Source organism: Delphinus delphis, chromosome 15, assembly GCF_949987515.2.
Source record: "Delphinus delphis chromosome 15, mDelDel1.2, whole genome shotgun sequence".
Classification (NCBI taxonomy): domain Eukaryota; kingdom Metazoa; phylum Chordata; class Mammalia; order Artiodactyla; family Delphinidae; genus Delphinus; species Delphinus delphis.
Window position 1 is genome coordinate 43,338,069 of NC_082697.1, and position 15,972 is coordinate 43,354,040.

Genomic DNA, 15,972 nt, shown 5'->3' on the forward strand with positions numbered 1-15,972 from the left:
GTTTTCTCAACCACAAAATGGGGATAATAATAGGCCTCCCTCGTTAGGTTGGTCACAAGTATTAAATTAATTGATGTGTGTCTAGCGCTTAGCACAGCACCTGGCCCAGAAGAGATTTTTACGGCTGGGTGAGGGGAATCTGGGAAGGACTCAGCCAGAGGAGCCCTTTGGACTGGGCTTCCATGGCAGGGTCACTGTGGCTGTGGAATAAAGACGGATTGCTGGGGGCGTGGGAAGGGGCACAAAGATGGTGGGGGCGACCCCAGAGGTGGAAGGAAGCCCAGTGCCCAAGACAGCGTTCTTGGATGCAAACCATAGGAACCACAGCCAGCCAATTCGTGCTGCAAAGAAGTTTACAGGACGGCATCACTTTTTTTTTTCTCCCAGACTGAGGAAAGTTTGGAGAAAAAGAGCAGGGCCGTGACAGGCCAGGCATCTGTGAACGAGGCCAAATTATTCAGGGAACAGTGGGGAAGCGTCAGGGAGTGCAGAGTAGCCACTGGACACTCACCACTACTCCTGTACAAAACCCAGAGTGGACTCTGAGTCTCCAGGATAAGTCGTTTTCCTGGGAGGGGATTTCAGGCAATGCCAGTAGGGGAGTCCAACAGCGAGACAGGAACAGGTCTCTAGAAGCAGAGCCCAAAGCACGGTGTGGGTGCATGAGCTTTATGGGGGGGAGGGAGGGGGAATTCAGCAGTGAGGGGTCCAGAGAGGAGGGAAAGGGTGGATGAAGATGAACACCTGGGTCCAGGTGAGCCTTGGCCTGACCTGTGAGCCGAAAGGGGTTTGAAGCAGAGACGGCTCTGCACAGTTGTCCCTCCGAGGGTAAGGGGGCAGCCTCCTACCAAGTCACATGAGTCATCAACCATTGTGTATGTGGGTGTGGGTGTGGGTGTAGGTGTGGGTGTGGGTGTGGGTGTGGCCTGGGTTAGAGGCTTTTGTCCGCAGAGGGCAGTTCTCCTGATCAGGGGCAAGAGCCTACATTGGGGTGGGGCGTGAGGTGTGGGACTGGGTGGTGTAGGGATGGGGTGGGGGGCGGTGCAAGAGCCCAGGAAAGGGGCTCTGGGTGGGGCACCCATAGCACTTAGGAAGAAAGCAATATGGGGTGTGATAATTAGTGATAACTTGAGCAAACCCAGCTGGGGACTTCTGGAAGGCCTGAGCTATCCCACTGAAGACCTGGGGCCGTGTTTATACACCGACTCCTGCTTTCTTTGGCCCTCGGCTTCTCAGGGCATGTACTCCTTGGCCCCTCTGGCCAGAGGACTCTGCAGACCAGAGAAAGTCCCCAGGCAAAGGCGTGGGTCCTGGGCACTGGAGGCCCTGCAGGCTGCAGGTGGAATGGTCAGGACACAGATGTGGACAGGGCAAAACAGCATCTGCTACAACAACCTTTAAAGGGGACACAAAAGCAACCGAGAAAGAGCAGTCAGAGGCGGGAGGAAACTCCAGAGGAGCAGAGCCCTAGGGTTCCAACGTGCAGACACACGCGACGCTCTTTATTCGCGGTGCGCATCCCACTCCTAGCGCATCTGCGCTTTATGCTACCAGCCTGGCCGGGGGCGGCTCCGAAAAGCCCGAGACGGCTGTCGTTGAGCCACTTACACCCCGGCCAGCCTCAGCCTGGCGTGGCGAGGAGCCGGGACGCGTCCAGGCAGGGAGAACGAGGGAAGCGGAGAGCACATTCGTGGCTGGCCACGGACAGGGGCTGGAAACTTTCCCTGGAAAATATTGAGCGGAGAAACCTTTACTGATTAGTTAAATCCCAGATAATCCTGGTTGATGAAGGCAGATCCGGACCCCTTAACGGATTTAGGGTTCCAAAACGACTCCGGGGGTTGACCCAGGCGGGGCGCGCTAGATGGCTCTGGCTCTGTCCGCAGATTTGTATATGTTGGGAGGGGAGCTGGGAGGCGCCTACCTTCCACCCCGCCGGCGGCCGAGGGGTTCCCCAACGCTGTCGCCCACTTGCGTAGACTCGGCAACCGCCCGAGCGCCCGGAGGGACGCGCGGAACGTGGGTGGGCTCGGAGCCGGCTCGCTCCATTTCCAAGTCTCCTAAAACACTGGACGCGCTTCCCCCACTGGGCGGACGCTGCGCAGAGCGCTCGCCGGCTCCCCAGGGGTGGGGTCTTCTGAGCCGATCCCGCAGAGTCGAGGGGCGCGAGTGGACCCGCGATCCCCCTCAGGAGCTAGGGGTGGGAGTGGTGGCGCGGATTAGCGTAGCAGGGCGGGGCGCTTCTTACCCGGGAATGGGCAGTAAGAATGCCCGCCCGCGCCGGGCTCCCGCCGCCGCCACGCCGCGGAAAGGAAGGCGCCCGGGGTTCAGCTCTCCCTCCATCCTGGTCCCTCCCGCGGTGTGGCCGGAGGAGGAGGCAATGACTCTTCTGTCCAGGAATTGCAATGTCCCCTTATAGCTCCAACCTCGGGGCTCTCGGGGTCTCTCTCTGCTTCGCTTTGCTCTCCTGATTTCTCTCTCCGTGTCAGGTGTGTCAGGTGTGAGCGGGTTAATACACCTCAGGTTCTCTCATCTGCAAAATGGGTTTTATAATATCCTTCCGAAGGGGTTGGAAACCAGTGTGCTGTTGGCACTGAGTGGCGGTCACCGTGTGGTGCTGTCGAAGTTGGCCTCCTCCCGGATGGCCTTTTGGTACCTCTGGATCCCTGGCCATCTACTCGAGGCCTCCTCTGACAGAGGCTGGGGGACAGAAACTTCGAGACCCGGGCCCAGGCGAGGGGGTGCCGTCGGCCCTCCAAGCTGCCGGTGCGGCGCACACGTCTGCCTCTGAGACCGGCCCTTGCAAATGTCCCGGGCGGGGCCACCTCAAGGCCAATTGTCCAGCCTGCCTGCTCCGGACGTCTGCAAATGTGTGCATCGTTAGCTGTCTTCCTTAACTGAGGCCCCAAATTATTATTTATAAACTTCTGCTCTGCCGGGCCAAGAGCCAGAGCATCTTGGCTGGGTCCTGTACCCCTAACACCTTCCCCTAAACCCAGAGATAAATTTAGGGAGAAATTACTGGCGGAGCCAAAAACGACGCTGGCGTCTGAAGCCGCCCCCACCCCGAGCGACTCAAAGGACAATTATCCCAAAGGAAAGTTATTGTTTTGCTAATCCCGGGAACAGCTTGCGATGGGGAGATTTGGGTCTTCTTTTAATAATGAGAAGTTAATGCGCAGCCTCTTGTAATTATCTTTATCGGAAGCCCCTCGTTTAATCCTCAGGTTTGCAGAGGACCCACCCCGAGGCGCAGCCAGCTGGAGATCCACTTTGCCGGGTTCGGCTCCAGCTCGGGTTCCTCCTCGGCTCGGGTTCCGGTTTGGCTCGGGCTCCGGCTCGTCCCCGCTCGGCTCGGGGTCCGACTCCGGCTCCAGCTGTGCTGATGGTGCGCGCAGAGACCCGTGGGGCGTCCGCGCGGCGCTCTGAGAGCTGCCGCACCCCTCGCTGGGCGCCCGCCTGGCCGCTCGCCCTCAGGGGCGGGACTGAGAGATTCTGCTTCCCGGGTTCCGCGTTGGAGAAGGGTGGGCTCAGGGCTCCGAGCGATTCAGGTTGGGTGGGCTCAAAATTTCGGAGTGCGAGCCAGGAGAGGTTTACCCACGTGTTTCGTTTCGCGCCCACTTTAACAAATATGGGCGCTGCACGTGAAAATCAGGCTTTCTTTGAATAGTCATAAAATCTGACAATAATTTGTTAGCCTCCATGAAGAGGGGTGGGTCCCAGTAGACAGGTCCTATTTTCCAATTTACCATCCCCACTTAGGGGTCGCCAGATAAAATACTGGTACACACTTATAATTGAAAAGAATCACAGTTCATCTGAAATTCTGATTTCACTGGACCTCCTGTAATGCAGTTTGCAAAACCTGGCGCCCTTCTCCGACGCCCTGGCCCGGCCCGGCCGCTCCCGCCTCTCTCTCCTTCTTCTTCTTCAGCTCCTTCAGTGTGTGCATTTTGCGACCCCGACGGCTCGGCCATTAGAACGCTGGGGTGGGTTTGGCTGGAGTTGGAGTGGGCACGGGTTAAATGAACGTTTTCCACTCCTTTCCCCTTGGGGATGTTCGGGGAAGGCCTTGCCTCCAGCGGTGGCGTTGGAGGGCTGGAGGGGGTCATATTGGTAGTGTTGAGGGTGTGGCTGGGAATGGGGCCTTGGTCTTAATGGGCGACTGGATGCGGGGAGGGAGGCTTCAGGGAGGCTGCGAGCGGGGCCTCCGCCGGGGTATCCGGAAGGGGAGAGAACAGAATCGGGATCTGGAACCTGCGGCTTTCAGAGTAGAGGTTGCGGGAGGGGACGACTCTACTTTAGGAATAGAGTTGTCTGCTGCCTATTTTCCTCCCACCGAGAACGGGAGTGGGGGTGGGCAGGGGGACAACTGGAAAGGAGAGGGGAGAGGGGAGAGGGAGCTGATTGAGGGGACCGCAGCTGGGAGGGCGGCGACCGAAGGGAGGGAAACTGGTGGCGTCCCCATCTCGCGGGGTCCAAGGCGTGACGCATCCGCGCCCCGCTGATTGGAGCCCTCCTGGCGCCCGACTGTATAAATCGTCCTCAGAGCTGCGCCCCCTCCGCAAAGGTGACCGAGAGAGGGTCCAGCCTCGCCGCCTAAGAAGCCATGACCGGTCGAGACGCGCTTTCCGACGGGCGTGCCAGGAGTAGGGCACTGGTGCCCGGAGGCCCGCCCACCGGCTCGCGCCCCCGGGGCTTTGCCATCACCGACCTGCTGGGCCTGGAGGCTGAGCTGCCCGCACCTGCTGGCCCCGGGCCGGGATCCGGCTGCGAAGGCCCCGCGGCCGCGCCGTGCGCGGGTCCACGGCTCTGGGGCTCCTGCTTGGCGCGCGGGGCCCTCCCTCTGGGGCTTGGCCTCCTCTGCGGCTTCGGCGCGCAGCCCCCTGCGGCCGCCCGGGCGCCCTGCCTCCTCCTCGCAGACGTGCCCTTCCTGCCGCCCGAGGGGCCTGAGCCCAGCGCCCCGCAAGTCCCCGGCCGCCCGCCGACCCCGGCCGCCCTCCAGAAGCGCAGCGAGAGCGTCTCGACGTCCGGTAAGGAGGCCAGTCCGTGCCACTCCTGTCCCTTCCCTCGGCTCGGGCGCGCAGGGTGACACTCCGGGGCCCCGCCAAGCCCAACGCAGCCCCCCAGATCTAGGGAAGTCGGGACCCCAGAGCGTGGCCTCGCCGGGGAAGGCATTCTCGCAGCCGCGCCCTCTGCCCCTGGCCTCTCCTCCGGGTCTGGTCGCCGCTGCCCCGCGGACACCACCACCACCCGGTCTGGACCCACCCTGGGGTCTTAGCGACCCGGCCGCGGTCTCCGGGGGCCTTTCCCCCGTGCCCGCGCGAGGTTCGGCCTCTGGGAACGGTGGAGGGCGGGAGGCCTGGCCCTGCCTCGTTTGTCAGTGGCACAGAACCCGGTGCCCGCCAGAGCTGGAGGGTTCGCTGAATTGATTGACGAATTGTCCGGCTCTTGGAGAGCGCGGGGCGGAGGCCTGGAACTGTCCTCCCTGTGCTGTAAAGCGAGTCTGGGTACCGCGCTTCTCCCCTCCTTCCAGCACATGAGAAGCGAGCTCGCCCGTCTTATGGTAGCTGTGCCCATCTCCTCAGACAAGTCGGGGTGGATTGTGGGGAACAGAAGGGAGCAATGGAAATCTACAAAGACAGGGCCGAGAAATAGAGAGGTTTGGGGTGTGGGGGAAGAGAACGGAGAATTACACGAGAAGGGGTGGATGGAGAGAAACTATGTAGCGGACCGCAGAGCTGAGCATCCAGGCAGCCGAGGCAGAAAGAGTGTAGTGGTCTCCACTGCTGATTAAAGGAAGCAGGCGGGGGACTTCCCTGGAGGTCCAGTGGTTAAGACTCCGTGCTTCCACTGAAGCGGGTACGGTGGTCCGGGAACAACTAAGGTCCTGCATGCCCCGTAGCGAGGCAAAAAAAAAAAAAAAAAAAAAAATAAGCAAACGGGATCAGCAGGCAGGCCAGCGTCCACCCAGCTCTAAAAGGACTTTGTTTCATGAATGTCTAGATAAGATCAAATGAACCCCACTATTAGTTGTTTCACTAAAAATGCAGGAACCACCTTCATAGGATGGGCTCTTTCCATGTGAGGACCGTAAAACTAAAGGCAAAATGCAACCGCATCCTAGTCTGTGAGGGCGTTTCTCAAGACCAAGACCAACACTGTCCAGTAGAAACATCATATGACTGCAAGTAACGATTTCTCAAAGCCACGTTAAAAAGGAAAAATAAATAGTTGAAACAAATTTAAATACTCTATCTTATTTAATCCAATACATACCAAACATTGTCATTTTACATGTACTCAATATAAAAATTATTAATATTTTACTTTGGGGGGTATTAGGTCTTCAAAATCCACTGACTATTTCACATTTACAGCTGGTCTCAATTCAGATTGGCCACATTTCACGTCTCAATAACCTTATATATCTACTGGTATACCAGATTGGACAGCATGGATAGCATAATATTATAATCCAATTTTTCTGGTGAAGTAATTGATGTAGGAGTAAAACTGACATTATTTTTACTATTTTTGCATTTCTTAATTCACTTGTTAGTGTTTTGAAGCAAATATGCTTTTTAACAATGAACCTGACAATAGTTTGGTCTTCTAACCTTCATTTCAACCTAGATCTTTTGATATAATGGATCTCAAAAGATAAAGCATAGTGGAGTGGGTTCTTAAAATTATTTCACCTGCCATCTATGAATCATCTGGGCCCATTTGCCAAGAATGAATTTCCCAGATCCCACTTCCAGAGGTTTGGAATCGGTACAGCAGGGCAGGGGGCCAGCTCTGATGAGGGTCTGATGTCACAAACCTCCGTCCTCCCTTTGAGAAATGTTGGTGTATTGGTTAAGATGAGGAAGGTGAGATAGAGGCAGAAGGAAGGGGATGCATTTGGAAGCTGAAGGGACAGGAAATGCAATTAGTGTTCAAGTAGCTTTGGCTTCACACAGTCTGGGGTTTGAATCCCAACCCCACTGTTGACTACCTGTGTGACCTTGGGCAAGTTACTTAATCTCTCTGTGACTTGGTTTCCTCCTCTGTAAAAAGAGAATAATAATAGCAGCTGTCTTGGAGTTGTTTTAATTTATGGAGAAGAACGGTGGCAATGCACGAGCAGTGCTAAGCTCAGCACCCGGAGCGTGGTGTGAAAAATGCGAACTTGTAAATATTCGCATCCCCAGCAGGTTCACAGCGTCAATCCTCAAAGTAAAATCCAGAAAACAAAGTGAAAAATGTGCTTACCTTGAAAGTCCTCCCTCTCTCCTTGTGCTCACAGATGAGGACAGCCCATGTGAAGACAGGAGTGACCTGAAGGCGTCCCCCGCCCCCGGCAAGAGGAAGAAGCGGAGGCATAGGTACCTGCCCTCACCCCTTTCCTTGGGACACAGTGCCTGAGAACCAGCTGGCCCTGCATTAGGGCAGCAGCGGGAAGGGCTCAGTAGCCACTTGGGAATGTAATTCTGCAGTTCCCAGGGGGCTGCAGGTCAGCCTTGGTAGTATTTTAAAGACACAGTTTTGTGGGGCTTTAAAATGGGTCTTCTTAGAATGAGTTGATGGAATTCACTGAGGAGAAAAAAAGACCTAAAGAACTTTGTTTGGTCTGAACTAAATTGTGGACTTTCCAGAGGCTAATCATTCAGAGGTGGGGCGTCCAGTTTTCATGAAGTAGACAAAGAGGGGCCAGGCATGGGGTCCTCTGAGGCTGGAAGCCTTGCAGCCTCCTGTGGACATGTGCCCACGTGTGTGTTCGGGCCTCCCTCCAGGACCGTCTTCACAGCCCACCAGCTGGAAGAGCTGGAGAAGGCCTTCAGCGAGGCCCACTACCCTGATGTGTACGCCCGGGAAATGCTGGCCGTGAAGACCGAACTCCCCGAAGACCGAATACAGGTGCAGGTCCCACCACCCAGAGACACCACAGAGAACATGCTGCCCTTACATGCAATGAGTCAGCCCATAGCCACCTCTAAACAGCCCAGCACTTCCCCCTCCACACCCAAACCGCAGGTTACTTAGATGCTAGAGCTTTCCTTTGTGTTCATTTAGAGAGGATGACCCCTGTAACCGTCAAGCCTTTTTTCCTTTTATTAAATCATTCTTAAAAATTACACAGTGTGTGCTGCATCTAGAAACTATGTCAAGATATTAATGAAAAAATGACTATCACTCCATTGCAAACCCTCAAAGAAACCAGTGTAAATTGCCTGACGAGGCTTTTCTGCAAACTGCCCCCATGCCATATGCACATCTGGCCCTGGAACATGCACTCACAGGCACACAGGATTGGTCTTTGTCTTTCTAGAAAGCCGTCCTGTGTGTGCCTCAGCCTCTCTGCTGACAGCACATCCTCGCCAGGTCAGAAGATATGCCACTCACTCTTTTTAAACAGCTTAACAATAGTCGACACTATTATTAAGATAAAGCAATCCAACAACCGAGGTTAGAAGAGACCATTGCCCTGGTGAACTGCTCCCATCAGTGTAAAAATCAGCTTCTTTACACACTGTGGGATACTCTGATTTTGTTTTGTCATCCCTGACCCCGTGGAGACCTCGGTGGAAACTGGTCCCGATCACCCAGCACGACCAGTCCTGCGAGCCACGAGAAAGGCCTGGGTCCCAGGTGCCCCCAAGACGGTGCACCTGTGCCCCTCTGCGCTGCGGTCTCCTCCCGTAAGCCCTTCTGCTTCCCCTCCCGCCTCAATCCAGGTCTGGTTTCAAAACCGGCGGGCCAAGTGGCGGAAGCGGGAGAAGCGCTGGGACGGCAGCAGCGTGATGGCTGAGTACGGACTCTACGGGGCGATGGTGCGACACTGCATCCCGCTGCCCGACTCAGTCCTCGGCTCCGCGGAGGGCGGCCTGCTGGGGTCCTGTGTGCCCTGGCTCCTGGGTAAGGAAGAGGGTCCTGTGGCTGCGTCCTGCCAGAGATGTTGGGGGTCCCCATGCCCGGTGGCCGTTGCCAAGCCAAGCAATGTAAATTTACTCAGATTCAGGCCCAGAATATCACATCCGATTTTTAATGAATTACAAGGCTTGGACTCTGATCAGTTGCCTTATTTTTCATTGGAACTACGTAGGCAGTGTGTAGACAGATCCAATCAGGCCCTGGTTTTATGAGTGGAATGACACACTTTCATTATATGAAATATGTTTCCCAAATGTTGAGAGCTGTTAGAGGTTTTGGAAACCATACAGTTCAGAGCTCATGGTAATAGGAAGCCGGAAGGCGCAGGCAGTGAACCTGCAGACTGTTAACCCCTTGCACCCTGGACTCAGGAGGTCCAGTTCCTGGTCCTGGCTCGGCCATTAATAATCTGCCGTGTAGCTGTTCTGTCCCCTAGTTCTTGGTGCTGGGACAGTCTTCACTGGTGAGGTCCAAGCTTTGAGGCTGGTCATTCTGAGGAGCTGGCACCCTTCCTGGTCTGTTGGCTGTTACCAGAGACACTCGGGCTTAGAGGAATGAGTGACAGACAGCACGCTGGGCAGGGTGTGAGATTAGGATTAGGGGGCCGAGGGGGCATTTTAGGCTGGGGAGGAGGAGGGGTTTTGTTCAGCAAACACTTTTTGAACCCCTACCCACCTGACACTATGCCGGGACTGAAGAAACCAATCACCTTTGCCCTCAAGGGTTGGAGAGCCTGGAGGGAACTTTGGGCAGGTAACCGGGCCCACCCCTCTGAGTTTACACGAGCAGGTGGGGTGGAGCTTACTGAGTCTGCAGGTCTGTGGCCGAACAAGAAACTGGGCCTCGTGCTGCCAGACATCTGACTTTTTGAGAGAAGCTGGAAGTTTGACTTTTGATGTAAATCTCCTGATTTTAAAATGTTGCCAACAAGTTTTAAAATAAAAATTTAAAAATCACCATGTCATCCAAACAAGGCACTTTGCTGGCTGTGTCCAGCTGGCAGACACCAGTCTACAACCCCTGATGTTGAGAGTTACCTACGAGACTCTCCTGCAGGCCCCAAGACAGGTACCAATAAGGCAAATTCTAATGGGATGTAGAGAACAGTGACATGGAAGAAATTGACTTAATTGCTGTATTTAGAGATATGTTTTTATTTATTTTCCTTTTTTGCAAGGGATGCATAAAAAATCCACAGGGATGATAAGGAGAGCAGAAAGAGAAGAAAAGCTGGCAGGACTCTGGGGCTCTGACCATCTCAAGGAAGGTTCTAGCCCACATCAGGCAGGACCCCAGAGGGGCTTGGAGGAAGGCAGCCCTGAGAGCGGCTTGGAAGACGTGGCCATTGATCTCTCCAGCACCACACGTCAGGAAACCAAGAGAGCGCAGCAGGGGTCTGGTGCCCAAGGATGTTCAGACTCTGAGGGGCTAGAGGGGCTCCAGCCAGGGAAGGAGGGGGCCTTATGAGGCTGCAGGTCCCCTCTCCCCCACCAAAGGCTGGAAATGTGCACATTCCTCACCAGCTTTTTTCAAAAGACAAAAGTTGTCGAAGACAAATACTCTCAGTTGGATTTTCTTCTTCCGGTGTCAGGATGAAATGCAATGCCACTTGCTTTAAGAAGACAAATGGTGACTTATGGAAAATTCCATTTCATTCTAGAATGGAAATCATTCCTTAAAGGCACATGAATCAGTTAATTTGGTGTAAAACTTTTATTCTCTTCTGTAGAACTTGAGGAGGGAGGATATTAAGTCCAAAACCCATTTTCACTGCCAGACATCCCAAGATTTGGTTCAATGTACTGTGTAGACTCCCAGGTTAAGTCTGCTGTCCTTACTCTGAATCCAAAAATACAAAATTATTTAACCTACAGAGAATCATATATCTTCATAGATACTGAAGACTTCATGCAGACCTCATATGAATGAAACATAACATTTTTACCGTGAACTTGGCTTTGGACTTTTTCATTTTCTTGTTAGGCAATGATTCTATGTCCTCCTGAGTGTCATTTGATCGGGTCTGTCATTCCAACCAAGAAAGTCCTCTCTCCCTTCCCTTCTGAAACAGCACAGGACCATATCCGAACAACTGTTGAATATCTATAAACAGTGTTTTAAGTTCAGACCAGGCTTCTTGGTTTTTTAAAATTTATGTTTGAGAGCACTTTAGTGACTTGATTTCGTGAATGTTTCCTCGCCTGTATTTCCTTTATTTATTATTTTAAAATAAACGTTTTGTGGTGTGTTGGTGTCTCACACACCCCCTCTGTCTGCACGTGCACCTCCTGCTGCCCCTGCCGAGGGCACCTCCATTAGCCTGGAAACATTGTACCCCAAGTGTTTCACGCTCGGGCTGCAGCACTTACCCTGTGTCGCTCTGTAAACTCCTATGGGGCAGCGTCGGTGTCTCATTCTCTTTTCTGAGTTCAGAGTCCAGAGCTTACACCTTGCTGATGGGGAGGCTGAGGGGGAAACACGGCTCTCCTTGAAGAAGAAAGCGTGGGAAGGAGGGTGAGGACCCTCTAAGCAGGTGGCTTCCTCTGGGAATGGGCGCCGCCGCCCTTCGGGCTGGGCCTAGCTCTGCCGTCTCTCCGAATGAGAAAACACAGTTTCCTTCCTTTGGTCTGTTTCTCTTATCCTGTGATTGTCCCAGACTTTTGTGAAAATTAAATGTCACCTATCCTTACTGCAGCAACAGCAGCTAACAATGAGCCCCACCTTCTCTCATTCATTCTGGCACCAAGAGCTCAGCTGAAGCCTGGGGCTGACGGCCGGAGGGCAGGTGCTGGGAAGAATCTGGAAGTCACCTTCTCTCTGTCCCGCTGGACCTGCAGAGCAGGCCCTGAGCGATGTGGCCACACCTGTTCTGGACCCTCTGCTGCCTCAGGCCGGTTCTCAGATTCTTGCCTCCATCTCTCTTCCTAGTTTATCCAGGCTTGAGTTTGGGGGAGGGAGCTAGTAACCTGTGCAACTTACATACAGCACACTCATCAAATAAAATATTATGCAGCCACTAAAAATGATAACAATGAGGCATACTTACATGGAAAGATGTTCATGAGATGTTGCCATGTGGGGGCTTCCCTGGTGGCTCAGTGGTTAAGAATCCACCTGCCAATGCAGGAGACATGGGTTCGAGCCCTGGTCCAGGAACATCCCACATACCATGGAGCAACTAAGCCCCTGTGCCACAACTACTGAGCCCACAAGCCACAACTACTGAAGCACACACACCTAGAGCCCGTGCTCCACAACAAGAGAAGCCACCACAATGAGAAGCCTGTGCACCGCAGTGAAGAGTAGCCCCTACTCGCCACAACTAGAGAAAACCCATGCGCAGCAACAAAGACCCAACGTAGCCAAAAATAAATTTTAAAAATTAAAAAAAAATTAAACGTAATTATAAGCTGATTGAAAACTCCTAAACGAACCCAAAAAAGGATACAAGTAGAAAAAAATATGTAAAGCAGAATAAAAATGAAATAAAGAAACTTAACTGCCATAGAACTATACAAATAGTGGACAAATTTCTAGGCAAAATTATCTAAAAAAGGAGAAAACAGGAAGAGGCAAAAGAGAAAGGGACTAGAACCAGTAATATAGACCATTTTAAATGTATAAGGACACTAATGTCTCAGTTTTTTCAGTCATAAAATGGGGATCATAATAGAACACCCTTGTTTTCGTGGAGAGTAAATGGAAGGATGTGAGTAAAGTGCTTACCTCGGTTTCCAGCATGGTAGAGAAAGAGCAAAATAAATACTATTGTTACACTATTACTGGCATTCCCGTTAGTATCAAGACCCCAGTGAGAACACTTGTCATCATCATTATTTAGCAACATGGGATCCACTAAGTAAATCATGGGATAATAACCGGTTGGAACACTGTGCAAACAGCGTTTAAGAAGAGCCCCAGGGGCACAGCAGAACTCCACCCGGGGGCCGCTGGGCACAGGAGAGGGACATGCCCAACGTGGACAACCATGCACTGTCTGGTGAACTTAAACCTGGGCTGCGCCTTCCAGCAGCTGGGGGACCCAGGTAGGGTCTGTCCTTCTGCCTCCTTCGCCTGTCCTGTTTGTCCAGGCCAGGGTGCTTGGCGCGCGACAGGCTTCCTCACTCCCCATTGGTCAGAACTTCTGTCACTCTTGGGCCTAAACCAATCGTGAGTCAAGGGGGCAGAATTCCTCGTTGGGCTTAGACCAAAAACGCACCTGCATTCCCCAAGCTTCTCTCGCCCTAGAGCTAAGTATATTTGGGCTCCGTCCAGCAAAGAAAAAGGAGTGGCCGCTGACCAGCCAAGGGACAGGCTGGCCACAGGCAGGATGTGAAATAGTATATGTGACACTAAAAAAGAAGAAAAGAAGGCAGATGAAATTCCTTTGAAAGGTTCAGAGCATTTATCTTTGGATCATAGGTAAATGGATACTTTTGGTCTTTTTTTCATACTTTCTAAGTTTTGTAAAGTTAGTATGTAAAAATATAATAAAATAGTGATTATTATTATTAATAATATTATTAAAATAGAAATTCCTCTTTCTCAATTTAGGGCTAAGCACATACAGGACAAAATCTCATTTAAAAATACAATGAAAACGTTTAAGGATAGAGTCCGTATTTTGCCTGCATCTCCTGGCAGGTCACCAGAAGTGCCAACTTGACAGGAAACACAGAGTCCCCTTCAGCCCTTACTCAAATCATGCAGCAAATTGGAATCTGACCACTGACAGCAGGACTGAATTGTTTCCAGCTTTCAAAATTGCTTTCCAGCTGAAATGTGGCTATAAAAGCCTAAAAGGAGATTTTTAAAAAATTATAATTTTAGCAAGGCCAATTTGGACAGACTCTTCCTATGAACCAGTGTCACCCCCGCTGCACTTTGGTGACAGGAGCAGCACATCAGTGCCTGAGAAACATGCGTGACTCCAGGAGATATTTTCAGAAATGACAGAAGAACAAGATATAGCAATCAGTGTCGTTTTCTTAAGTTTACCAGTATAAATACAATAAACTAAAACTATCATTCTCTGTGGTCTACAAATCATGTCCATATTGTCTTTTTTTATTCTCACAGCAGGTGAGAAACTGAGCTGCAGAGAAATTAAGTGGACTTGCTAAGCTGATTCTCAAGTTTATTAGGCTCAGGGCCAGAAGAGCTAAGCCAGCCTTGAAGCAGACGGAGGCGGCGACTTGCTTTTCCACATGTGGACACTTGGGTGAAGCTGTATGGTCAGGCCTGAGAGTGCTGGCTGGGGAAGCAGACAGACCCAATAGCAGGGAGCATACGCGCATGCGGATACAGAGGTGGCAAGGCCGGCCACGAAGGAAAGGGCTCACTGTTTGATATGTTATTGGGACAATTGTTTATCCAAACGGGGAAAAATGAAATGGACATCAGTTTCACACCTCACAGGAAAATATGTGCAGGTGGATTAGACAAATGTGAAAGGCAGAACTATAAAGCTTTTAGATGTTTGGGTCTGGAAGATGCTTCAGTTACCCCAAGGCTGTGGTTCAAAACAACCATTTTATTTTGCTGACAGTTTTGTGGGTCTTTCTTCAGCGAGGCTTACCAAACCTCAGCCCCTCTTTCCATCCGTCTATCATCTCATCTCTCTGTCCACACATTATATTTTTCCGAACCATTTGAGATTAAGATGCATACACCATCAGACCCCTTATCTCTGTTTTTCCAGCTTGATTGAGATATAATTGATTGATATACCATTGTGTAAGTTTGAGGTGTACAATGCGATGATTTGACACATGTGTAATGGCAGCCAAAGAACCCTGGGCCATCGATCTGATATTGGTCTTGGGATTCTTAGAGCCTCACTTTGGAAGCTGAGTAGGGGTTGCAAAGGTTTCAGAATCCTGGGAATGGGACCAAGAATTTTGTCTTGGGTATAGCTCTAGGGAGACCTGCTCTCAGAGAATTACTGTGAAACTCTCTGTTTTCCAATGTTAACTTCTGCTCATTCAGGTCCCGTTCACAGGATTTCATCAGGGACCCCACAGGCTGCTTCATACCCTGTTTTGGTGCATGACCACCTTCAGCTACACCCTCTGATGTTGCCAAAGTTTGCTCCTCTGGGGAGTTTCTCACACAGCTGTGTTCTGCCCAAAATAAGCATGCTGTGTCCCTGTCACCACTGATGGTCCCTGTTAGTGCGCGCCCCACGTGCAAGGCTCCCCGATGATGCAAAGGGTTCAACAACCTTAGGACAGAAAGCACTGATCTCCCCAGTGTATTGTATTCTTTCCCAAATCTATTACCCGGCTGGTGAGAGCAGAATCACACCCACGACATCTGGGCCCAAGGAAAGGTGCGCAAAGCTGTTCTTACAGAAGCGCCCTCCAAGTTAAGGCTTCCACACAGATATCTGTCAAGGGACTTCCCTGGTAGCACAGTGGTTAAGAATCTGCCTGACAATGCACGGGACACGGATTCGAGCCCTGGTCCGGGAACATCCCACATGCCACGGAGCAACTAAGCCCGTGTGCCACACTACTGAAGCCTAGAGCCCGTGCTCCGCAACAAGAGAAGCCACCGCAGTTAGAAGCCTGCGCACCACAAGGAAGAGTAGACCCCGCTTGTGGCAACTAGAGAAAGCCTGTGTGCAGCAAAGAAGACCCAACGCAGGCAAAAAAAAGGTATCTATCAAAAGGGAACGGTAGAGACCCATGGTTTCATTCTGACTTCTTTGGATCCTCCCCACTTAAAAATTCATCCAAGGCTGGCTGCCTTTTCGCCCTTTCCATCAAAATAAACGGATAAATAAATCAATCATCACCAATAACATGCTGGCGCCACCTGTTGGCAGGCATGTGGCTCTGCTCTGGCCTGACTTGCGGGTCAGACATCTAAAAGCACAGCTTGAACCCGTTTGTGTAGAGGAATTTGTTTTTCTACCCATCCTTCCAACCCACCCACTGAGTCACCGGTGGTGGTCGTCTCCCCTTTGAAATATCTACAGTCATGTAACTGTCTCGTTAGCCACCCTTTCTGTGGTTAAACTGCCCAGTTTATGATACTTTGTTATAGGAGCCC

At 51.9% G+C, this 15,972-nt stretch overlaps 1 protein-coding gene across 2 annotated transcripts; it reads left to right on the forward strand.

Annotated features, from left to right (window-relative positions):
• Positions 1 to 4,609: 4,609 nt before the first annotated feature.
• On the forward strand, positions 4,610 to 14,010 carry VSX1 (visual system homeobox 1). 2 transcript variants are annotated; one of them, XM_060032918.1, is made up of 5 exons: positions 4,610 to 5,033; positions 7,292 to 7,370; positions 7,779 to 7,902; positions 8,721 to 8,901; positions 10,094 to 10,383. In XM_060032918.1, exons 1-5 carry the CDS (start codon positions 4,610 to 4,612, stop codon positions 10,381 to 10,383), a joined length of 1,098 nt encoding a protein of 365 aa, XP_059888901.1. The 2 variants fall into 2 exon arrangements, with proteins under 2 accessions (XP_059888901.1, XP_059888902.1); XM_060032919.1 differs by lacking the exons at positions 8,721 to 8,901; positions 10,094 to 10,383 and adding an exon at positions 13,996 to 14,010.
• The last annotated feature ends 1,962 nt before the right edge of the window (positions 14,011 to 15,972 follow it).